The 25476-nt window shown below is 39.3% G+C and overlaps 1 protein-coding gene across 1 annotated transcript in view; it reads right to left on the bottom strand.

Moving 5' to 3' along the window:
- LOC134535240 (histone-lysine N-methyltransferase 2D-like) overlaps window positions 1-25476 on the bottom strand; it is a 155848-nt gene that overhangs the window by 66224 nt on the left and 64148 nt on the right. Inside the window, 10 exon segments of the mRNA XM_063374310.1 lie at window positions 1139-1304; window positions 3125-3313; window positions 4581-4730; window positions 7495-7642; window positions 9592-9812; window positions 10213-10711; window positions 12610-12725; window positions 15051-15186; window positions 20052-20228; window positions 24881-25005. Of these exon segments, the coding sequence (XP_063230380.1) occupies window positions 1139-1304; window positions 3125-3313; window positions 4581-4730; window positions 7495-7642; window positions 9592-9812; window positions 10213-10711; window positions 12610-12725; window positions 15051-15186; window positions 20052-20228; window positions 24881-25005 (1927 nt within the window).

The following is a 25476-nucleotide window of genomic DNA, read 5'->3' as shown; positions in this document are numbered from 1 at the left end:
ACCAACAATACGGCACGCATTACTCAAAACAAAACCACCAGTGATTTCACAACTTTAATCGGATCGCACTGTGACGACGCGACACGTTTTTACCGACCATCATGTAACAACAACAGCAAAAAACCTGATTGTAGAAACGCGTCACTTCCGGACGCCAGGTGGACCAAATGCTAAACCGAAAATTCTTCAACTTTCAGGCAGGCTGGCCAAGCACTGCACTATTTTACACTAAACATGTACCGTATGCAAATAAATATATAATGAAAACCTCGATATTACAATTTCCCAACTTTACAACATTCCTGCATTTGTTATCATTTTTCTGTGACCCGCGTGCTCGCGGAGATTTGAACACGTCACGTCACCCCTCAGAGCGTTTGTGACTTCTGCCAGCGGGGTTGCCTCAAGGAAAAGGTTTTCAAACATCATCCTCAAACCTTGGAAGAATGATGATGCAAAATTCAGGAGGAATTCACATCTTTACCCCTCAAAACGTGAAAACGGTAAAAGAGTTCCGAAATCGTTTACATGAATGCATCACTGCTGATGGTCACCATCTTCCTCATGTGATTTTCATAAATTTATATTTTAAAAAATGGGGCTGATTCAAATAAAATAAACCTCATTTCCCTAAGTTGCTTAATTTTTTTTTAATAGCCCGCCAAATATCAGATATACCTTTTGCCCCTATAACTCTATTAACGACATTGGTACGTTTTTAAAAAACACATATACTTCCTGATTTATTTGTATTGTTCCCAATAGTTTGACATGCTTTTTACAAATTATTATACTGTAAAAATGCATCATGTATCAGTCAAAATGTCGCTGTTTTGGTAAAGTATAGTTATGAAGTAGCTTGGCTTCTGGGTCGTAGCCGTGTCCTGGGCGAATGATTCACCGACGTTTCGGTCGACGTTCCAGCTGCCATCATCAGGGATCAGTAGGGAACTGCTCCCTGATGATGGCGACTGCAACGTCAACCGAAACCTCGGTGAATCATTCGCCAAGGACACGGCTACAACCCAGAAGCCAAGCTGCTTCGAACGATGGCCGTGAAATAGCCTGTGAACGTCGTCGAAGCATAGTTACATCTGTCGGAAACGGGGCTATCACAGGGCGAGGCAGTGCCACGTACGTGCCGGGCTCCGGGAGTTCCCGCTTCACGCCCTTGTGCTCCTCCTTGTGCTCCTCGTCCTCCAGAAGGAGTCCCTCGTCCAGGATGTTGGTCTTCTCCCCGCCCGTCACCGAGTCCAGCTCCGGGTCGGCATACTCCAGGATGTTGAAGTCGTTGCCCATTTCTGCTGCACAGGGAGACAATAGCCCGGTCGTTCCACACACCACGTTCCCCGGCAGTCCAACCCCACACGCTTCAACTTCACTTGATGCCCTAACGATTCTTTTCATTATAGGAGTATTTTAACTGAATCGAACTTCAATGATTAAATCCTTCAATTGTAACGAAATAAATCAAAGGAAAGAACTGAAATGTGTGGAAATTTTACCTAACTGTACATATTAATGTGGAATAGCCGAAATAAATTTGAAACGTTACAAATGGAAATGAAATACATGCACATGTACCGAAATGAATCGGAAACCCAATACAACAAACAAAACCACTTGATACAACACAAATGAAATGATTTCTACCCTGTCGCTAGAAATATTTTAAGTGTTTGTTACTGTAAATTTTCAACACAACTCCCTCACTTGCATTCGTTGTTTTGTCACAGAATATATTTTCAAAGGATATTCACTAAGGGTAAAACAATGTTGGCAGTGATGGCAACGTTTCCATACGTGCTACAACTTCAAACATGATATTGAAGGTACACCCTATGTCTTACGGAGAAAATTGCGGGACCAAAACATTTGATGTGTTGGATGGGAAATTGTGCAATGTGAGAACGTCTTAAACAAGTTTTACACACATGAAACCAGTATTTACATCATAAACAAGACATTAACAGCTGGAGCACAGTAATTTCCACCATGTAATTTGAGGTTAGTAAAGAATTGCGTTAAATTAAATGACTTATAAATGGGACCTATAGAAAATGTCATTAAATGAAGGAAAAATTAAATCCTGAAAATGCAAATAAGAGAGTTCATGGTATTTATAACTAATGTGCTCTTACAAACTTACGTTATCCGTCAAAAAATCCAAATGCAAGTTAAAATTCAGTTGGAAAATTAAAATTTTTGAGAGTTTCAGCACCGTAAGTGATTATTTCGGGACATGTTTGTTACTTTTGTGGCCAGAAACTTTATTTCGTTAATTTAGCCCAAGGATGGGTCGAGGTGCTTGTAAACATTAATCATTTCATTTAAAAATTTAACACTCATATTAAGAAGAGGATAAATTATTGTTATTTATTTCACAGAAGTATTTATTTATTTATTTATTTATTTATTTATTGTGAAAAGAGTAGTTTGACATTATTTATTTATTTATTTATTTATTTATTTATTTATTTATTTATGTGTTGGTCATAGTTTACCGGAAATAAACCTGAAACAATGTGAGATGAATAATAATTTTTTTCAGTCAACACTCTAACACCCCCTGTTCCAAGGAGGTTATAGGTCCCTGTACCAGCTCTACTACTACTACCCCAATGTTTTTGAAATCTTAAGAGGCCACTCCAGTGTTTCAGGGGCACTACGCAACCCGCGTTAACCTCATAAGATTCAATGCTATTTTCATTTTGCTTATAACTAATTAACTATTATAGATTTCGAAATGATGCTTGCTTGATATGTAAGACAAAGATGCTCTTATCAAAGCCTCTTTCTTCAAAAACGTGCATAAATTATTATTCAAACCTAGACAATACACTTATGCATATTAGTAAAGATTAGAATAAAACCATAATTTATGCACGTTTTTGAAGAAAGGGGCTTTGATAAGAGCATCGTTGTCTTACATATCAAGCAAGCATCATTTCGAAATCTATAATAGTTAATTAGTTACAAGCAAAATGAAAATAGCATTGAATCTCATGAAGTAAACGCGGGTTGCGTAGCGCCCCTGGAACACTGGAGTGGCCTCTCAAGATGTTATTCTATTATTTTTGAGCGACGTTTCGCCGATGTAGACGGACGCGACGCACGGACGCACCCAGCAGCTCGTCGTCGTCTCCCAGGTCAGCCAGGATGGCCCCCACTCCCTCCACCTCCGCGATGCCGCCCCCCTCCTCCTGCTCCAGCTTCTCCAGCTCCGCCGTCACGCTCTCCGGGATCTCCTGGGAGTCCTGGGGCGGGGGCGGGGGCGCGGCGGGCGCCGGCAGGCTCAGCTGCTGCTGGCTCACTGCCCGACACGTGCTTGTTCACTTATATACATGCTTGTTGCACGCCTGCCTACAGCTTGGGTGGTAGGCACGATGCACACAACACAGATAGTACATGCGGACGGAACAAAACAATACACACAACATGCAACACTTAACAATATTAGTAAATAATTTCTTTACAAATTTATAACGTAGGAAATAAGAATAACAAAAAAAAAAAATATTAAGTTTGGTATATGTAGTTGTATTTTTTTTTATTTATTTTTTTATTTTGCACGCAAGTGTACCGCACATCACCTCGTTTCAACACAGACAACACCAACATGCAAGTGAACTCACTCACTGTTCAATAACCCAAAAACGTAACTAAAACCACGAACATATCAGCAATTTTAAATTACGAAAGTGCTATTTTTTTTTAGTTCAGAAAATTCACTGAATGTTATTTATTCAGCATGAATTTTGTACCAAAATACACGAATAAAAAGAATTGCCTATTTTGGTTATTATTAAGAAATATTTTAGTCTCATATTTGATAAATAATTTTTCATGATTAAGGACAATGTTTAAAAATGAAAAAATTACCATTGCCTAGAAATAAAACTATAAAATCTTGTCCAAATGATAATTCAATAAGTACTTTAAAGATTTCCAAAACTCTCAAAATTGCTTCTCTGGCGTGATACACGCCAGGCAGGTACCATTTCTGCGGTGGCTGCATTTTCAGTTCACTCCGAGTTTATCGTTACTGTCAGTTTTTATTTCAGTACAGCGATTCCTGTTTTCTAGCTGGTTACAAACACTTTCAAGTTCGCAAAACTGCAGAATTTTCTCCAAGCCCAGCACAAGTTCTTCTTAAAAAGTATTGATAAAAAAGAAATCTTTGTTTCTATAAATCTTGTTTTAAATACCATTGCATTGTTTTTTTTTTTTCCTTGTACTCAAATTCAAACGATGTTGCTTTATAGGAATTTACTTGCGAACTATATTCACCTTTCTGGACTTGTGTTTTGGAGTAAGCAAAGATGTTAGATGCAATTTTTCTGCAAGTTCGACATCTATTTACTTGTTTTCGAGGTCCGAAATTGGCGGTTATGATGGCTTGTGAATATTCAAGTATTATTTAAAAACAGTGAATATCAGTTGGTGAACGAGACATTATTTTAGTAACCAATGTCGACGGTAACATTTCTTTTAGAATTCAACCGATTTTTTTTTCATCGCCCAACTGATTTACGGAGAGTGTTGGTGAATCCGCACTCCACGCCGAGCTCTGAGCTCACCTGGGCCTCTGTGGTCGAGGGACTGGCGTGCCAGCCTCATTATGGACACGCCCAGCTGTGCCGGCGGCCCGCCCTCCTGGGCGTGCCTCGCCAGCCGCTGGGCGAGCGCCGTCGCGCTCGGGGCGAGGATGCCCCCCGCCCCCTGCACCTCTGTCGACACAACACCACCCTCTCGTCAGGACCTCGGCGACACGGGCTCTCCGACGGACCCAAGTACATGTCCACAGTTCGTACTCTGGGGGGGCTGAATTGTATCCCCTTGGAAAGGGTACCATTCAGATTTATGGTGGCGGTAGTGTAGCTGGGTAGGAACTGGAAAGGTACCCTTTCCGATTTCTTAAAATGTTTCGGTTTTATTGCAAATATGCACTGGAAAGGTATCCCCTCGGAAAGGGTACCTTTCAGGATTTTCTGTACAATGACACAGCAGAAAATAAACTGGAAAGGTACCCTTTCCGAGGGGATACCTTTCCAGTGCATTTTTTCATTATAACCGAAACATTTTAAGATATCGGAAAGGGTACCTTTCCAGTTTCTACCCAGCTACACTACTGCCACCATAAGTCTGAAAGGTAACCTTTCCAAGGGGATACAATTCTGTCGTCCCCGTACTCTTATACATTAATAAAAATTAAGGAGATTCCGAGGAGAACTTAAAGAAATTTGCTGAGTTCATAACACCTCGCAGTTCACATTAAGTTAGTAAATTTACCTATTATTATTGGAAAAATAAACTTCTGAAAATCTTATCTTTTATCTCTGACAGAAGAAACGCATGCACGTAATGATTATTTTAGGCTCTACACGTGGAGTATTGTGGAAAAGTCAGCTAACACATGCATGGGAGCTATAGTGATTAAGTTAAAGAAAAATTCCTCAAATAACTATGGGAACATGAAATAATAAAATTGGCATGCGAGAGAGCCTTAATACCAGTCAATTTATATTGTAGTCAAAATTATTGTTTGACATCTATGAATATCTGTTAAAGAAGTCAGAGAAATTCCCTGATTTTTCCTGACTACAGTATTCACCTGAAAATAAAGCGATGAATTTTACTAAAACTGCTGAAACCGAAAGTGTGGGTGGCATTACCATCGCAAGCTTGTATGTATCTTGCAGTTGGAAGAATGTGAACTAACAGCCGTGTGAACAGCTCAGTGTAATCACTGCATGCTCCGCAACGTCACTCATGCCGCTCAACGTCACTCATGCTGCTCTAGACCACTCTTGTCTGCAGCTTCCTGAACCTCGAGGGACGAGGGACCGTCAGCACGCACGACAGATGAAACGTGACAACACTTGGAGGAGGGGGAGACAGTTCGAATGAAGTTCGACACTTCCCCCTTCTCTTCTTCACACTGGCTCACCCCTCCCCCTCTTCAACCGTCCCAGGCCACACACTATATCGCAACATTCTTAGGTCTGTAACTGATGGCTACGGAATTACAGGCAAAAAACCACTATTTTTTTTCGAACTGCTGCTTTCAAAAACACCATAAATCTACTGACGACAGTAGCACCATAAAAAGGGTGAGTAAATATTGTAAAAGGACAAGATTATACGGTGAATCACGATAAAACTTAGATAACATTGAAGAGCACATTAATACACCGCGTAACACTAAAATGCAGTTAATACACTACATAGCACCGAAATGCTATCATATCATGGAATTAAGTAGCATTTAACCAAAACTGAATTGAAAATATAAGAAAAATTAATTTTTTAATGTTTGAAATTCACGGAATGTTGTGATTTCTGGACAAAAAAAAATAATTGTATGAAAGTGCATGGTTAAGAAAAATTAATTTAATCTTTTATTGCGCATTTCTTATTGAATCACCTTTTAAACACATATTTTTGCTAATTTAATTTCATTGTTCTGAACGTATCTGTTTTAGACAATTACAAATTATTGTATCGTAAAAATGTGGCACACATATTTTTTCCAAATATTTTGGTGGAGTAAGTATTACAAAGCAGCTTTTAAAAAATTGAAAAAAAATAACATCAAAATCCTGTGTTTTAAAAATGAGACTGGACTAAAAATAAAACTACAAAATCTTGTCTATTATTATCAAATATAAATATTAGGGATGTGCGAGTACCCAATAATTTTGGGTACGGTTCAAATCCACAATTACCCAAACCCGGAATTGTTGTACGTACATGGATTCGAACAGTATTACGAATATTCAGAAAAGTTATAAACTAATTTAATACGGCTCAAAAATAGTAGCAGTGAAAAATATAATTAGGCTACTATTACGTAAGTATTTATAATATGATGTATCAAAGAAAGATATGTAAATTATATAATTAACACAGTGACATTAAAAGAATTTCGAGATTTCGAGAGCTTAAACTATAATTACGAATTTCGTCGTATAGCAAACTTATAAACTAAAAACAATTACAAACCTACAAGAAAAAAACGTCTTAGAGAAAAAATGGTTTCATTAACTGAAACGTTCATAAAACTGAGATTTCCCTGTGGCGTGCAGTTTATTACGATTGAGTTGGAGAATCGAATATGTTTTGGCTTGCACATTTTAAAGTGTTTATTATTAATTAAGTTTACATAATTATAAACAATTCAATCTCAGTGCAATAAATAATTGCCAGTAGTTACAGTTAGAAAAAAAGAGAACACACATTATTTTTAATTATTCTGTGCTTAATATTCGGAATCGGATTCATTTCTCAAATATTGCCAGGGATTCCAATTGGATTCGAACTGAACTGAAAATCAAGGATTCGCAAATCCCTAATAAATACTATGTATGAATTGTAATGTCCACTCCATAAAGTATTTTTCATAAACTCCTAATCAAAGGTTCGGGACTGCATCGCGTTCAGGGGCACAGTTCCAGGTCAGCGCGTGGCTACACCCCGGCGCGGGGGACGGACCTGGGGGGAAGGGCGCGGGCTGGGGCCTCTGGTGCAGCAGCTGGTGCTGCGCTGGGAGCCGGTGCTGCGCGGCGTGGCCCGGGAACCCCGCCTGCTGCACGAGCGCTCGCTGCTGCTGCAGGATCAGCCGCATGCGCGGGTCCATGCCCTGCGCAACACGACACGTGCCTCCCATCACCTCGCAGTCACTCAAGCGCACTCTTAAGGGGCCCGCCTACCGGGTCACACACACGGTGCGCAGAGCTTCAGGAAAAACAACGCGATTTCAAAACTACTCAAGATATCCCAGTGGGGGTCTGCTTACGAAAAACATTTAAGGGTTCGCTGATGCCCGAAAAGTACTTTCAATTTTGGATCATGTTTTTAAACTGTATTTCTAGAAGAGTTAAAATGGCTAAAACGCATGTTTTCAGAGTAATTTTTAGGTGTAAAACAAGTGGTACAGATTCTTGACAGCACTTAAAGGGCTTGCATTACACCTTTATCTTCATTTCCCCATAATATAAAAATACGGTCACCGCACAAATTTCACAGTTATCAATTGACGACGAAAAGACTGCGCGCCCGTTCAGAGCCTTGTGCTCAGAGGCTATACCGCGCTAGAAATACCATCGAGCGTCGCGCTTATCATCCCGCCTCACTAACACACATACACCCCTGACAAGGCGGCCCCCTTAAGAAACAACACCGCCTGTGTCACAAAAAAGGACATCTTTCAGGAGAGCTTACTAACTTCACGCACCATTCTGGAACTGAATGACAGCTGGTGCTACAAAAAAAAAAAAACCACAGCTGGGTATTCTGTTTGGATTTTCGGTGAAACGCGCCGTGACAAGTTGCCAAATGCTCACGTTTCCGCGGAGAAACAGAAAACTATAATTTTCAAAACGAAATGTCACTCAGGAGAGTGTTTGTTTCTCGAGCGACGATAAGACGGCCACCGTATTTGTCCACCCTCGTTTCGGTTGATTTTCGGCATTATTTAAAACCTAGGGTCAGCCTACTACAGTGAAAGGTCTTCCATCCCACAATAGTGGTTCTGCAATTTAAGTGTTAATAGCATTTGCCACGACACAAGATGATAGGATAAATACGTGTCCCTAAAAATCAAATGCGTGTTAAAGTCGACAGTTTTTAGATCAGAGGATGGTTTATTTATGTAAAGTTAATGAAAGCAATCTATAGCTGATAAAAACAACTATAGCTAAAGGCCTGTAGAGAAACATTAAAAGGAAATATAAAAGATTAATGATAATAGTTTTTTTAACACTGACTTTTTTTTTTCTTTGAATCATAGTAATATTATTGAAATAATAACACAGTGAAAAAATGTATAACTAAAATTTGGTAATACATTAAACCAGAAAAAAAATTCAAACACAAAATTGATTTAAATATATATTTTTCCCCCCGCCGGTAAAAAAGTTATGAAGATTAAGTAGTTTCAATAAAAAACTTTTCTTTTTTTTATATATTTGAATAATTTTATGTATTAATGCACAATTGCCTTAAAAACAAAAAAACCATAACAACAAAACTTGTCAAAATACAAAATCGTTTAAAAAATCTTGGCTGGACTCGCACTTAAAAAATAACGTGTAGCCGTACTTTTTAATTTCATCTTCATAACATTCTCGTTGAAGTAAATAACATTACAGATAAGTTGGATAGCATCAATCAAGCAAAAGTGGGTTCCAATTGCTATATATACTGCAATCTAATAGCGAGACAGGCTATATTTGTTGCTGTATCGTCGTTCACAAAACTAAATTGAAACTAATAGTTTAGCTGCATGACGCCCAGCAATGCGGAGAAACGGTAGAAGACTGACGAAACTATTTACAGATGGCACTGCTGAGCATGATGGCCGCCACAGTGGCGCCAAATTCAAACATCCAAACCACCACACATTCTAGCACTGTGCCCAAACAATCGTAGACGGAGACCACAATGGTGCAATTTCTCACTTTCCACCGAGGCGACACACACGTTTGATCGCCGGCGGAATGAATCCCGTAGAGAGGGAAACCTACTAGTACTATGAACGTGTCAGTCGCAGTATGTCGCTCCACAAGTGCCCGAGAAGCGTGCCGGTACCTGCAGGCGCGGGTCGACCACCTGCAAGGGGTGTCGCACGGCCAGCGGCTGGCGAACCACCACGCTGGCGGGCAGGGGCAGGCGCTGGCGCACCAGCGCGGGCGGCAGGGGCTGGCGGAACGTGCCGTCCATGCCGGGGTGCGGGGAGGGGGGCGGCGCATCGAAGCCCGGCTGCTGCTGCGGCACTGCCAGCGCCATGCCCTCCGGCCCCGGCTTCCCCTCTGCAACCACGCGCATTCCGCTCCCTCAGCTCCCTCGGAACACGACAAACACCTGATCGACTCAAGTCATAACAGACATAACCACACAACCATGCAGAAGATAACGATTCAGCCATGGCTTATCGTAAAAAAAAATCCAAGAAGAAATTTCAAGGGACGATTTTTTTTGAGATCACAATGACTGCACCAAAGATTCAAAACTCGGATTTTCCGAAATTTGAGTCTAATCTGAGGCACCTCGCTCTCGTTTGGTAAGACGTATCCACCAACTAGTTTAAAGATCTGTTCGTGGTCTAATTTGAGCCACCTCGCTCTCGTTTGGTGAGAAGTATCCACCAACTAGTTTAAAGATCTGTTCGTGGTCTAATCTGAGTCGCCTCGCTCTCCACGCGTGACTGACCTGTGGTCCAGACGCGACCCTGGCCCTGCAGCTCCTGCTCCAGCTTCTTGAGCTGCTGCCGCTGCAGGAGGTCTCGCAGCTGCCGGCTGACCTCGGGGGCGGGCGGCTGCCCCGCGGGAGGGGGGGCCGGGCCCTGCTGCGGGGGGTAGGGGTAGGCGGGACGCACCGCGAACTGTGGGCGCGGGGTTCCCGGCGCCGGCGGGTACTGCTGCTGCTCGCCCAGCGGGTCGGGGTGGGGGGACTGCGGGGAGAAGGGGAAGCCCAGCCGGCCGGGGAACTGCTCGGCCGGGGCGCCGGGCTGCCGGCCCACGGCGGGCGCGGGGGTGCTCCTGGGACGCACGGGCACCATCATCTCCTGGCGCGGGGGCGGCGGGGGCAGGCCCACCTGCTGGAACTGCCCGGGGGCGGGGGCGGCCTGCGGGAGCAGCCGGCCGACCTTCATGGCCGGGGGCGGGAACCCCTGCCGCGAGCCTTGCGACAGCACCACCGCGCCAGCATCCTGGAACCATCAATACTGGCTGCTACGGTCTTTGATGGCCTTTTAGACATTTGAAACTCCCGCCAAGTGCTGTTGTACCGGCGGGATGTAGTTATCAATAATGGCGGTACGAGACTAGGCAGTAAGCGCGTCTGTGCCTCATTTTGGGACATACTCAAGTGTTTCTTCCTTACCACGAAAGAGAACTTCGTTCGGGCGCAGCTTGCTGTCAAAATGTCATAAGTTGCAAACGAAACAGTCTTCGATTAACATATCTGTAAATATAATACTTAATTTTATATTAAAAAAATTTACAAACTAATTATGTAACAACTTTCTATATAAGTTGTCTTCAATTGTTTAAATAACTTCCATTTCATATTTTAAGTAAATACACTCCAATTTTAAATTTATTTCACTCAACCTTTTGTAAATTAGACTCCTGTAAGGCACACGAAACATACTATGGACTAAATACCTGTTAATGTACTCATTATATTAATTTCAGTTAAAATGAAACTGCGCTGTTAACCACGCAAATAAAAATTAAGAGGAATTTATTAATTTGGATGGATCAAAAGATGAAATTTGAAGGATTCATATTAAAAACAGCCCATGTCAAAAATTTTATACTTCAGGAAACCAAGAAAATAAAATTTTTTCTACTCCCTCGAATTCATTGATATTGGATTCATCATTTGTAAAAATAATTGTGCTTACATACACCATTGTTATATCATCCTGCTAAGTTCTCTCACATCCCTGATTCTCACAGCATAATATAACGACAGTAATTTTGGTGGAAACCATTTGGAACCATTATTCATACCGTCTTGTGCAACCAAAATTTAAGGACTCTTTAAAAACAATTTTTCCACATTCCCTTAATCACTGTCAAGAGGTAGAAAACTATCTGTAATAATACAAAACCACTCAAGAAAATAACAATGTTAAATAGTTAATGCGGAAAAAATAATTTTCTCTTTTTAGTTGAATTCTAACAGATATACCCCTATTGTCCACAATTATCTCTGGAATACATATCTAACCCAAACATAGTACCTAGCTGAAATTTGAAGCCAAAACATTTAATTTGATTACATTCACAAGTTCAAAGTATGACGGTAAAACACACGTTTTCAGTTTAAAGGTGAGACACAAAAAAACAGAAAATGAATTCAAAAATGTTCTTATACATGAAATCTAATCACATGGCCCGAAATTCGCAAGATTGTACCGGACATGCGCTCAGCGCTGTCTTTCACCAAGTTGGAAACAAAATAACATTAAAATACCCAAATTTGTCCGTGCACACTATCAGTCTTTGTTTAGGAATATTTAAGGATTCCAAGAGAAATGCAAGGACTTGAACGGGCCCTCATTCAAGTAAAGACAAATTAAGGACTTTTTAAGGATATGAGGGAGATGTAAGAACCCTGGGAACCAAGGTTGTTTTTGGTATGAACCCTTTAGGGATGTGCGAATCCTTGATTTTCAGTTCGGTTCGAATCAAATTCGAATCCCTGGCAATATTTTAGATATGAATCCGATTCCAAATATTAAGCACAGAATAATTAAAAATAACTGATTAATTTAAAAATAATGTGTGTTCTCTTTTCTCTAACTGTAACAACTGGCAATTATTTATTACACTGAGATTGAAATGTTTATAATTATGTAAACTTAATTTTATTTTTCACTGCTAGTATTTTTGAGCCGTATTAATTTAATTTATAACTTTTGTGAATATTCGTAATACTGTTCGAATCCATGTACGTACAACGATTCCGGGTTCGGGTAATTGTGGATTCGAACCGTACCTGAAAATATTGAGTACTCGCACATCCCTAGAACCCTTCAATCGTCACAAAACGGCTGAACGCGAGCAGGCGGGGTCGCGGGGGAAAGAGGCAGCTGACCTGCATGGCGGGCAGCGGCAGTCCGGGCCCGGGCTGTTCCGCCGGGTAGAGCACGCCGTCCGCCGACACCTGCCGGTGCGCCCGGGCCATCGCTGCAACACGACACGAGAGGCCCCCTATTCAACAGAGGCACGCACACACCCGCTTCACCGTGCGCTGGAGTCTACGGCACGGCGCAATCCCACACTCACACACACGGTTCCCCCTGCGTTCCCTGTCTTCCCTGTCCAACCAGACACGTTTCCCCTTGCTCTCAATCAATTCTGCAAGATAGCAAATGCAGGATATCCATAAAACAATGTCCCAGTTTCAAAGGTATATCATAATAGACAATTAAGACAATTTACAACAAATCATACATCATACTGAAGGTAAACTAACCTAGTATTTTCACAAGTGTTCAATACGTGCACCTTTAGTGATACGGCACACATCCAACCTAAAGTCCAATTATTAACACAATAGCATCTTCAACTCTGTGTCTCATCTCTGGCAAATCATTAGATAGCAACAGAACATAGACACAACCTTTATATGAAGCCCCAAAGAAAAAAAAAAAGAATAGCATTAGTAAGTCTGGTGAATATGGAGGCCAGCGAAAAAAAAAACTCTGTCGTCCCGACAATTACGACCAATCCAACGCTCAGGGACTTCGACATTCAACCACTCTCGTACAAAGAGATTCCAATGGCGAGGGGCTCCATCATGTTGCCAAATAAAGTTTACACGTTCACCCTCTACTAATTGGGGAAAGAGCCATTCTTTCAACATAGGTGACGTTGCAAGCAAGAAAACAACAAAGCAGCACTCGAGCATGCGCTTATCTAATACTGTTTGAGTTTTACTTTTTAATTGAGACTTTGAACTAACACACTACAAAACAGCTGATGTTAAAATTTATAACTGGGACATTATTTTATGGACATACTGTATATTACCTTTGAGTATCTCGCGCATTGGAACCTGGTCCAAGCAATTGGCCAACATTTCTGTAACTGTTGGCACGAGTATCCACACATCCTTCAGGGACGTGCACAGTGCACTCTCAAGAAAAAAAACCCTAGCCGTGGGGAGGATCTTGGTCACCACCTCTGAAACGGTGCTCAGCCAGGGTGGTGACGTGAGTCCCAGTCAAAATGGTATGGTAAGAGTGGCAAGTGAGAATGAGTAGCCAATGGAAGCACCCCACTGCCAAACTTTATCCAATACCATTGGACTCTTGTTGAGAACAAATGACAATGAACTAATTATGTTGGAAGTGCCAGGATAAAATAGATATTTTGGGTGGGCAGACTACTTTGTTAATTATGATGGATATCCATGGAAAAAAAAAAAATCTTTTTTTTTTTGTTTGTGCTAGAAGAAAATCAAAATTGCTACAGTATAAATTGTTTCGTAAAAACATCTTTTATTTTTCTTTTTTTTTTTTGTGATCCCATGATCCTCTGGGCAGATGATGACATTTCAGTGTGTCGCCAACACAGATATACAAAGGCAATGTTTTATTTTTAAAAAAATGTATGGTTCCATCAGATAAAGCAATATTTCTCTCTAAAACTGGGGAAAAACAACCAAACTGCATTGGCTTACGCTGATTAAACAGTTACTATTATAACCCCGTGGTAGGGGCGACAGAGGGGAGTTAGGGGGGTGGTAGGGGCGACAGAGGGAGGCAGGGGGGTGGTAAGGGCAACAGAGGGGAGGCAGGGGGGTAGTGGGGGCGACAGAGGGGAGGCAGGGGGGTAGTGGGGGCGACAGAGGGGGGGCAGGGGGGTAGTGGGGGCGACAGAGGGGAGGCAGGGGGGTGGTAGGGGCGACAGAGGGGAGACAGGGGGGTGGTAGGGGCGACAGAGGGGAGGCAGGGGGGTGGTAGAGGCGACAGAGGGGAGGCAGGGGGGTGGTAGGGGCGACAGAGGGGAGGCAGGGGGGTGGTAGGGGGGACAGAGGGGAGGCAGGGGGGTGGTAGGGGGGACAGAGGGGAGGCAGGGGGGTGGTAGGGGCGACAGAGGGGAGGCAGGGGGGTGGTAGGGGCGACAGAGGGGAGGCAGGGGGGTGGTAGGGGCGACAGAGGGGAGGCAGGGGGGTGGTAGGGGCGACAGAGGGGAGGCAGGGGGGTGGTAGGGGCGACAGAGGGGAGGCAGGGGGGTGGTAGGGGCGACAGAGGGGAGGCAGGGGGGTGGTAGGGGCGACAGAGGGGAGGCAGGGGGGTGGTAGGGGCGACAGAGGGGAGGCAGGGGGGTGGTAGGGGCGACAGAGGGGAGGCAGGGGGGTGGTAGGGGCGACAGAGGGGAGGCAGGGGGTGGTATGGGCGATAGAGGGGAGGCAGGGGGGTTGTAGGGGCAACATAGGGGAGGCCCAGGGAGGTTGTAGGGGCAACAGAGGGGAGGCCCAGGGGGAGGCAAGGGCGACTGGGGGGTGGCAAGGGGGCAACAGGCACCCACCTTGGGCTCGCTGCTCCTGTATGACCTGCTGCTGCTGCTGTGCCTGCTGCTGCCTCAGCGCCTGCAGCTGCTTCCACTGCCGCTCCTGCTCCGCCTCGCGCGTCGACTTCTGCTGCTGCAGCATCTTCTCCTGGTCCTGCCGCAAGAAACCACGCTCGCGCTCGTCCCGACACCTCGAGCTGCCCACACACTGCCTCCTGTACACGCCCCAGCCACGCGGGCAGCGACAGACCCGGAGGTACGACTGCGAGCCAAAGGTGCCACATCGAGATTACTTAGACGCTGGGACTGGGGTGGCTGTGTCATCCAATCACCCCCGTGCTGCCGTAGACTACGGTAAACAGCACAGTAAAAAAGTCCTGCCCAACTGCACTACTGGTATATTTCAACAGCACTTAATAAGTGCATAATATGTACTTGCACCATCACACTGTGATGTTGCACTTCTGGTGTTGTACCTACGTGAAATCACAGCAATAATTACATTACTTGTTTCTTCAATATAATTTAACTACATATCGGCCACTGTAAAAATAGGTGAACATGTAAATGCTCCAGTTTGAAAAGAATTGTTTCAGGTCGTAGGTTTATAGGTTTGTGCATTATAAAAAAAAACTGGTCATGAAAGATATTTAAATTGTTTTTTTTTTTTAATTTTAAAAACACCAAAATGAGTTCTGGTTTTACATATGCATTAAAACTAACGTGTATTTAATTTTTTTGGGACATATGTTTGAAATTTGTAATAAAAAGTACAACCGAAGATAAGAACAAGATAATTACATTAAACATCAGTTGTTGAGAATACTTGTAAATGAGGTCATATAAATCAGTTTGAGAATTCACAGGACAAATGCACAACTGTAGAATAGTGACTAAAAGTTAATATCCGTTGTGCACAACACTTTAATAATTTTTTTTTCAACATACAACAAAATCATAAATATCCCAAATGTAACAAGTTAACATTATATCTCTTCTGTGGCAGTGATAATTTCAGTCCAGGAAACCTAAGAAGCACTTGATGGTGCTGCTTACTAGAGGCAGGTCACTGAATATAGTTACAGTCTGCCTGGGCAGATCAACCAATTAGAGCTGTGCCGATACGTATCGCAGGAGCGGATTTTGCCTACATTCAATTGAATCTGCGTTTCTGCCAATTCAATTCAATTTCAGCCGATGTTACTGAAAAATGTGTGTCTGCCGTAACGTGAAAATCCACGAGTACCCTTTGCACTTTTTGCTACATACTTTGAACTTGTAACATGTCTAAGTTACGTGTGCCAGCTTTACATATCAAAATTAAACATCCTGTTTTTTTCAACAAATTCTTGAATTTAATACGCTATAAATAAATATACCACCATCACAGTAAAATTAGTTAGGAACAAAAGCTTGATTTATTTAGATCAATGCTGCAACTTCAAACAACAGAAAATATATACCAACAACTTGAACTGCAAATAAATGTTAGTAATATTGTTACACTGGCACTTTTTAACTAACTTAAGTCAATTTTTTAAAATTTAAATTTATAAAATAATGCAATAATACAATTACTTTAAATGCAAAGTGACCACATGAAACGCATTCCCATTTAAATGTTTGGTATGTGAATTTTTGCCGTCACACATGTTAATTCAGTATTAGAATTGTCGTTTTTGAATTGTAATCATGTACGAAGTATCGCAATATTGCACATTTTAAATTCTCTTTCAAACTTTGTATTTCATGAACAAAATGTGTTTCATAGTTAACTATTATTAAATTATTTCTTTTTATATAATTAAAATTAAATAATTACAATCTACAGCAACTAACAAATGAAAACAAGCTAAAAGTACGAGTTAAAAAAAAAGATGTATTTTTTGTTTATAAACTGAAAACGGAGAAGGTTTGTTTTGTGACTAAACACAATTATGAAGCTGCGGATATCAGTTTTAGAGAAGTTAATTGAATACAAAAAAAATAGTAATTACTGCACAACAGAAATTATGTCTTTCTGCTGCAAAGTACCTGTGTGTACCTGCTACTAGACTAGAGACTTAAAAAGGCATTTACTGAAAAATCAAGAATGTATTCTTAATAAAAATCTAGGGATTCTGTAATAGGTGCTACGTTAGCTAAATGATTTCTATAGTGAGCCAATGTATAGCTATGTGAATTGTTTTAATATTTTTATTGTAAAATGTTGAATGGCAGCAAACTTTACGCAAGCACTCGCTCACTTTTGTAATTATATTACTGCTGGTTTGAGATCACAAATCCCATTCAGCTATGCTAACGATATCTTTCTTTTTAATTAAAATTTGCTTGTGAAAACTGAAATAGATGTGCATTTGCATTGCATGCTATTCTAAAAATGAGACATTTTGGTTAGTTTTATACAATTTTAAAAATGTTTTAACTAAAATGTGTTTTCTCCCATATCGGTTTGGAATCAGTGAATCAGCAACAATTGAAAAATTTTGTGAATCGGTACAGCTCTAGTTGACCCAAAAAACTGAAAACTATTTCTTCCAACTTGGCATGGTATAAACTCACAAACTAATCCAGTTAAATAATGTATACTTGAATTATTTTCAGACCCATCAAAAATAAATTCTTATGAATACAACCCCATTCAGTTTAATAAACACACTAACAAATCCTCCAACTTCTTGTATCAAATTGTAAGTAGATACGGATAAAAATTCAAAGCTTTATTTTATTTTATCAGGACCCTTTGCTCAAAGTCTTTTTTAACTAAACGATTATACTGCAAATGCACAAGCGAACTAAAAAGTTACATTTGTCATACCGCTAAAATTCCAAAAGCAGAATTTTCTACACAGCTATGATATGAGTTCTAATACAAAAATATTCATGCTGTAAACTTAAGAAGAAAATTACAGAGACCAACACATTTCTGTATAATCCAATGATAACAATTTTAAAATAAAATTGTAAAAACCCAATAGGATTTATACATATTTACCTGCACACACAAACCTAAAAAAATTCATACAAAATAAATAAAATAACAGCAAAGCATAAAACACTTTTGTTAAACATTTCATGCATATTTGTAGCAGAAACTGTGATATTAGTACTAAAATAACTGCAAATCAGTGACGTATTATTTGAGCGAACTAGTATACCAAATCAACACAGCTCCACATTATTACTACAAAACAGTATAAAATTAAGTAGAAATCAAAGCCAGAAATAAGCACACCAAATCAAGTTAACTTGTCAGATGCTAGGAGAAACAAAAAAAAACTTAAGAAAAACCAAACTTTCCTTAAAAATGCAAAAATATTATTGACCTGCAGATGAAAAAAATACAGTATGTACAAAATATATGAATAAGTAAAATGCAAGAGGGTCTGCTAAGGGGAGAATATATAGCTTGAAAAGCATTACATAGGCACAAACAAAATATTTATATATGCAGGTAAGTATCAAATCAAGGGGAATTTAATGTGAAGTATAATAATAATACCAAGTATTGAATGTTTGATCAAAAACAAAAAATCCATGAATAAAATATTTGATATCTTAATGCAGCATACAAAACAAAGTGGATGTAAAAGCTCATAACAACTTGCAATGAACTATGACTAAACGAGAAGAAACAAGACTTAAGCAGCTCAGAGCACAATTTGAGACTTCAAAGCTTTCATGGCAAAAAACAGCTGAAAAGCAGAAAATAAGACTCAAATGCATTTTAATGCATCCAGTGATAAATTTTCTAACATATAAACATTCCATATATGCAGAATTCATTAGTAAAGTAAAATGCTGCACAGATCAGAAAATGAAATGAAAATCAGTACAAAAAGGAAAATAATATACCACACACTAAAATACTAAACTTTACACATTACACTCTTTTACCAACATCAAACTACAACCTGAAACCAAAGAAGGACGTGTCATAAAGTTAAACACAATTAGTAAAAGAATTCATGCTGAAAGAAAATGTGCAGTCTACAATAGCACCACGAAAAACCAAGACAAAATTAACACACAAACCATCACCAATTCAAAACATTAGTTCATTCAAACAAGGATGTACAAAAAAACAGGAATGGAATGGATTCTGACTCAAATGAGGGATTTATTTAAAAGCTTCGAAAAAAAAAAATATTATTTAAGAAAATTTTAAAAATTTATAAATAACCAGTTTTCAACACCGTAAAAGTTCAGTAGCTTCGCGCAGTAAATGCTGACTGTTTAACCGAGGAAACAACCAACGACAACGTTCAGTTCCGTTCGCAACATGGAAAATAGTTTAAGTCTTATTTATTTTGGCTTTCTGTCTCAAAAACAAACAAGAGACGGAGACAACATGACAATACAGTGAAATGGGAGCAAATCATAAGACAATGGACCCCGATAGGCGAGAAAAATGTTTCACGGCTGTACCAACCCGGTTGGTTTTAATCAAAAAAACAGATATATTTACGTTTCGACACGGCACCAAAAAGAAAAAAATAAACTGCACGTACGGAGAGGGCGGATCTAAATCCGACTCTGAACTCAACGGGTGGCAAAATAAAAAATCAAAAGAAAGTGGACGACCATGAACGAGCATGCAGACAGCTGAAGCAGGCGGGGGCCAGCGCTCACCGGTGGGAGAGCCGTGTCGTACGCCTCCTGGCCCAGGGACGGGAGGGTGCGCATGATTTCCGACGGCGTGAGCACGCGGATCTGCTGATCGGGGGCGGAGCTCTCGAGCAGGCGGGAGGAGGCGAGGAGGGGCAGGGGGGGCCCACCGTCGCCCAGGGTGCTCTCCCGGCCCACCACCACGTTGGGGGACGGGGACTTGCTCCCGGGGTAGTGGTACGGGTGGAAGGGCAGGTGATGGTGGTGGGGGTGGAGAGGGGTTATTTGCAGTTGCGCCACGCCACCGCTAGTGGTGGAAGAAGAGCAGGAGGTTAGTTGCTGGTGCTGCGGCGGCTGCTGCGGCTGCGGCTGCGGCTGCGGCTGGGGCCGCCTCGGCGAGGCCTCACGCACCTCGTTACCGGGGGCCGGCTCCTCGGCGGGCCGCTGGGGCGGCTCCTCCGCCGGCGGCGGCGGCGGGCTGGCCGCGCTATTGGTCGGTGAAGTGGAGGTGGTCAACATGGCGGTTGCGGTGGTGGTGGTGGTGGTGGTGGTGGTGGCGGCACAGGGCTTGGACATTTCCTTTGGGATCTGTCGAGGGGGATTAGGCAGGGAGTAAACCCCCGACGAACACACACACACACACGTGCCTCGCTCGGCACACACAGCACAAAGGCGACCTGCAATGTCTTCACTTTGTGACAGATGCGCTCCCGCGCCGCTTCGTACAAACCGCACCAGGTACGGTCGTCATTCCAGCAACGAAAATAATAACTCCGTAAAATATACTTTTGAATTGCAGCTATAATGGTTTTTATTTTTTTTCGTTAAATAATTTAAAAATTAAAGAAACAAACCTAGATGCACTGGACTTCAATCTACCAGCTGTCACATAAAACCAATTTTTACCGGGCTCTTTGCTCAATTTTTGTGTAAATTATAAATATTTTGTGTTTACTACCAATTTTATTTTGTAAAATACAGTTTAAGGATGGCTCGAGCCAAGTTAAAATAATAACAACTTGCTCGGCACGATACTCAAGTATCAGGATTAACCTGGCCCAAATTTCAAGACAAAGTTAGAGTCTGCTTTGCTGAGCACCAGGCTGGGACCACTCATTCCTACGGTTACATCATTTTATAATCTCAAATCTGTGCAATTTTTTTAGTAAATTGTTATTTTTTCCATGAAGATTAACATTCCATTAATGAGACAAGCTATTCACTACTGTCTGTCACTGCCAAAATTTTATGGAGTGCTGTTCTCATAGTAGTAGTGTCAATATATGGTACAAATATGATATGGATACTTCAATACTTCAATGGATTCTTTTTTTTTAAGTGGCTTCTAGTTATACAAGTTATCTCAAACACAGCTAGTAGTGTTAATTATTATACAACTGAATTTTAGTTTGTGAATAAATTCTTCAAACTTAAGATCTTAGAAAGTTAAAACCTTTTAATTATAACATTTATCATTTTAAAATTTGAATATTACAGGACCATATTTTAGGTTGCCCAGTTGAAAATTGACTACTTACATTTATGCAATATTGAACTTCATTAAAGAAATGAAAACTTAATTTTTGTTAGAGAATTTTTGTGCAAAGTTCACCTCATGATGAAAAAAATGTTTCTATGGCAAGTATATCTTAAATGATTTCATAATGAAAAAATATATATAAAATAATTTAGTTTACAGAAAAACAATATCCATTATTTAGTTAATAGACCAACAACTTAGGACATTTTTACAGAAAATCTCAAGTTAAATAGCACAGTTAACCCTTAATTGTCTCAAACCACAATAACCTTGATGTCGACTAAACATTAAGCCTCTTCGTTCGTTAATTCATTCATTCATTCATTACAAAATGAGTTTTAAAAAAAAAAACTTAAGTTTATTTCTACCTGGGAAATAATTTGATATTTTAGAGTGAATTATTCAAAGTTATAACTATATGTCAAATTTCATTTACAGTTGAGACACATGTGCTTCATTCATTTACTTGCTGAAAGTATGGTGTAATGATGGGCAACTTAATCAGTAATTGCCAGTTGTTAATTTTACAATCAGAAATATAATCAGTAGAGCCTTATCTGTAAAACACAAATAAACAAAAAAACATTCTATGACACAGAGCACAAACTGAAGACATTGCATTCAGTCCCTGGACAACACTTTATTCCGCTCCCCCAGTAAGCTTCCAAGCCCCTACACACTGGTCACAAATAAATAACACACAGCATAATGGCCCCTGGCTGACTACAGACACTGTAAAAGAAATCCACAACACAACAATTACACACAAAAAAAAAAGAATATTCTGAACAAGTAAACATACCCCTGCTAGACGGACACAAAACCAACACACTTTGTGTTTGTGACCCACAACACGTGGCTGAGGTTAACAGGAAACATTCATGGTTACAAAAACAGAGGGTAGAAAGCATCAGGAAAATCCATTTGGGTTGTGTAAGGAAAATTAAATTTTAAACACATTTGATGAAAGAAACTGATTTAAAAATACAAGTACAATACTAATGTGGATTTAAAACCAAATTTATGATAGATATAAAAAATAAATTACAAGCTAAATAAATTAAAAGTATAACAATACATACTATTATTTAGGAATAAATAAACTATAGTTCCGTAGTAAGGCCCTTGAAACAAACTTCATTACATATTCTTTAAAAATTACCCAGTGGTTTGTACTTTCAGGAACACCAAATCAGTAATCACATTTATGCATACATTAAAACATGCTTAAACAATCACTACTAGATACAAAATAATTCAAACTCACTCCTACACAATAACAAACTAAAACATATATTAAATAATTTAAAATTACATAAGCTTGCAATCCTCTTAAAAAACTATAATGCTAATATAAGTTTAAGGATTTATATTTACATTAAGTACTTTACAAAAAGTTAACCTAATTATCTTTAGATAATTTAAGGCAATGTATGCTTGGATTCTTAAATCTTCTAAGGGTTAAAGATTTTTATAGCACATCTCAATGCCTAAACCAAAATTGGCAAGGGCAAAGATGATGAAATTAGCTAAATACGTACATCCAAATTCTTCCTTGGTTCCATTAGCCATACAGTAAACTTAAGCATACTTTTTTTTTTAGTAGAAAATAAATATTTTGACTATTTTTCAGTCTGGAAACATTACTCTTAAAATAAATTCAGTTCACATTCAGAAAAAGACCAGAGAAACATCATACTCCACAAAAAAAACCCACGAATAATAGTTCAGCATTCACAGTCCCAATTTCACCATTGTTTGCAATAAAAAGGTCAAATTTGGTTTTAGTACACATGGAACTTTTCAGTAATTATGATGGTTTAACAGTCAAGGCAGTCGTAATTTACAAATAAAAATTATTTCCAACGCTTAATGGAACATAACACAGCTTTTGTTTTGACGATGACAAATTTTTCCCACGCACAAGAAACGGCACCAGACTTCTTGTCTACATTTCACATAATTAAATGGTGCAACAAAAAACAACACAACAGTAGCTTGCTCCTATGTTGGCTGTTCACACCCTTGCCTTTCCACTGTTGCCAAAACATTAACTACACATCACCAAAATTACTTTTTTTTATTGTAGAAAATACCAAAATTATTGTGCAGTATATCTAGCCAACAGCCAACCAGCTACATGAGCAAGGTTTATAGTACAAAAAGCTGATGCACCCAATATTTAAAAGCATCGCAACGTTTCACTGTTTCCATGATAAATAACACTCCATAACTCTGTAACTAGATGTCTAAATACGTCAAATGAAAAATTATTATATTTGGCAGCACTGCTTCTCATTTACAACTAAAAAAAAAAAATTACATTGGTATAACTACACGAATCACGTTTTACACACAAATTACATATATGCTAGGGATGGGCCAAGACTTGTAAAACTCAAACCGAGTCAAACAAATAGCTAAAGCTTGCCTTGACTGAAAGTTAAGTTCTTTTGAAAAGAAAGAGACTAAACGATACTTTTTTATAACTCTTTACATATTGGAGATGTGCAACGTGCATATAATCACGTAGCATTATTTTGCAAACACTTCCCAGAATTTTTTCATTTTAATATTTGCGCAGTTCTCTTTAAGTACAGTTACTTTTACATAAAAAACATTGCCTAAAAAATATTGCCTAAAAAACGAAAAATGTTTCTTAGGCTATTTATGTTTTAAAAAAACCAGAAAATATGCTATTTTGAAATGGCTGTGCACCAGAGATTTGTAACATAGCAAACAAACTGTTAAAAAATTATATTTTAATGTCTCAAATTGACATTTTTTCTACTACAAAACAAACATGAAAATGTTACGCCATGAATATGCATACCTTATTATTAAGTAAAATGGCGGACACCTAACCTCTACCAATGGATGGACGTAATTATTGTCAACAAAAGTTATTACATATTTCTTACGTAGTTTAATGCTATTTTTAAAAGAAATGTTGATGTGACGTTTGATAATGCCTATGTATTGCTGTTTTTGAAATCATGGCATTCGTTTCCAACCAGAAAATGACAGAAGAAAAGGAAAACAATACGAAGTTTATTTTCTGTTTGTTTACATATTTTTCTTTTGGTATGGTTATAATTTATGCATATGATTTTCGCAAGTCCATTTAAGGACATTAAAATTCTTGAGATGAAATCTTTTTTTTTTGGGGGGGGGGGGGAATAGAAGAAAATTAAAAAAAAAAAATTAATTTGAGTACAAATGTTACTACATTATGCTGCAAATGGCAATTGTAAGACTAATTTGCATACAAAAGTGTAAATTTTAACCATTTTCACTTTCCTCTTTCATATCAAATAAAAATGCAGTGCAATTAAAATATGTTAAAGAGTTATTGTTATTTTGATTAAGAATAACCTCTGATATTGTAGCATACGGTAATCTAGTATAATAATACTCTTCCTTTTATAACTAAAAAAAATCTTCTGCAACTACTCAGACTCAATTTCAAGGACTTGACTAAGAAATAATCAAGCTTGGACGCCACTTGATGGAATTATAACTGAATTCGGCTCAACTCGACAAAAATTTGCAGACTCATTCATCTCTAATTATTAACTAAAACACTCCAAATCATAGTTCAATTTTTTCATATCAAAAAAACTTAAAACACTAAGTGACAGTACATGTCTAAAATTACCACCACACGTATGTCCTCAATTTGAACGAACAGTTGTCGTACCTGTTGAGTTTTCTTCATCCTGATCGCAGACCTGTTTTCCCGCGCTTGCTGAAGATACCACGCTTTTTTGTCTGAAGGAAGAGCTCTCCATTTTTTCATTATCTGTTTGCACCTTTCTGCCCAAACTGTAACAATAATTATTACTTACCTTCCTAAGTGAAACAGCAATATTCAGGGTTCTTACAGATATTATAGTTGTATTTTCAAAGACTTATCAAAACTATTTGATACTGATTTCAGTTAGTATTACAAGTTTATTTTTTAGTTACATAAGGCATTTGAGGCACAAGTCAAAATAATATAAAAACTGTAAAAAAATATTTAAAAAAAGACAACCAACAATCCCACGAATGTTTGTGAATGCTCAGAACTTTTCAATTTACGTCCATGAACAATTACATGGAAATTAAAACAGTAACTGATCCTGAGATATTTTCTGTTTATAGTGATTTAAATTCACAATAGATTTAAAAATAACACAAGCTATTGTGTTAGCAGATACTGAAAAATCAACACAAACGTGATAACAGTGCATTTAGTACAAAAATTTGTTTACACACGAAAAGCAACATGTTCTGCACAAAAATTAATCTTGG

The sequence above is a fragment of the Bacillus rossius genome, chromosome 8 (genome assembly GCF_032445375.1).
Source record: "Bacillus rossius redtenbacheri isolate Brsri chromosome 8, Brsri_v3, whole genome shotgun sequence".
Classification (NCBI taxonomy): domain Eukaryota; kingdom Metazoa; phylum Arthropoda; class Insecta; order Phasmatodea; family Bacillidae; genus Bacillus; species Bacillus rossius.
This window is presented reverse-complemented; position numbering and strand designations above follow the sequence as displayed.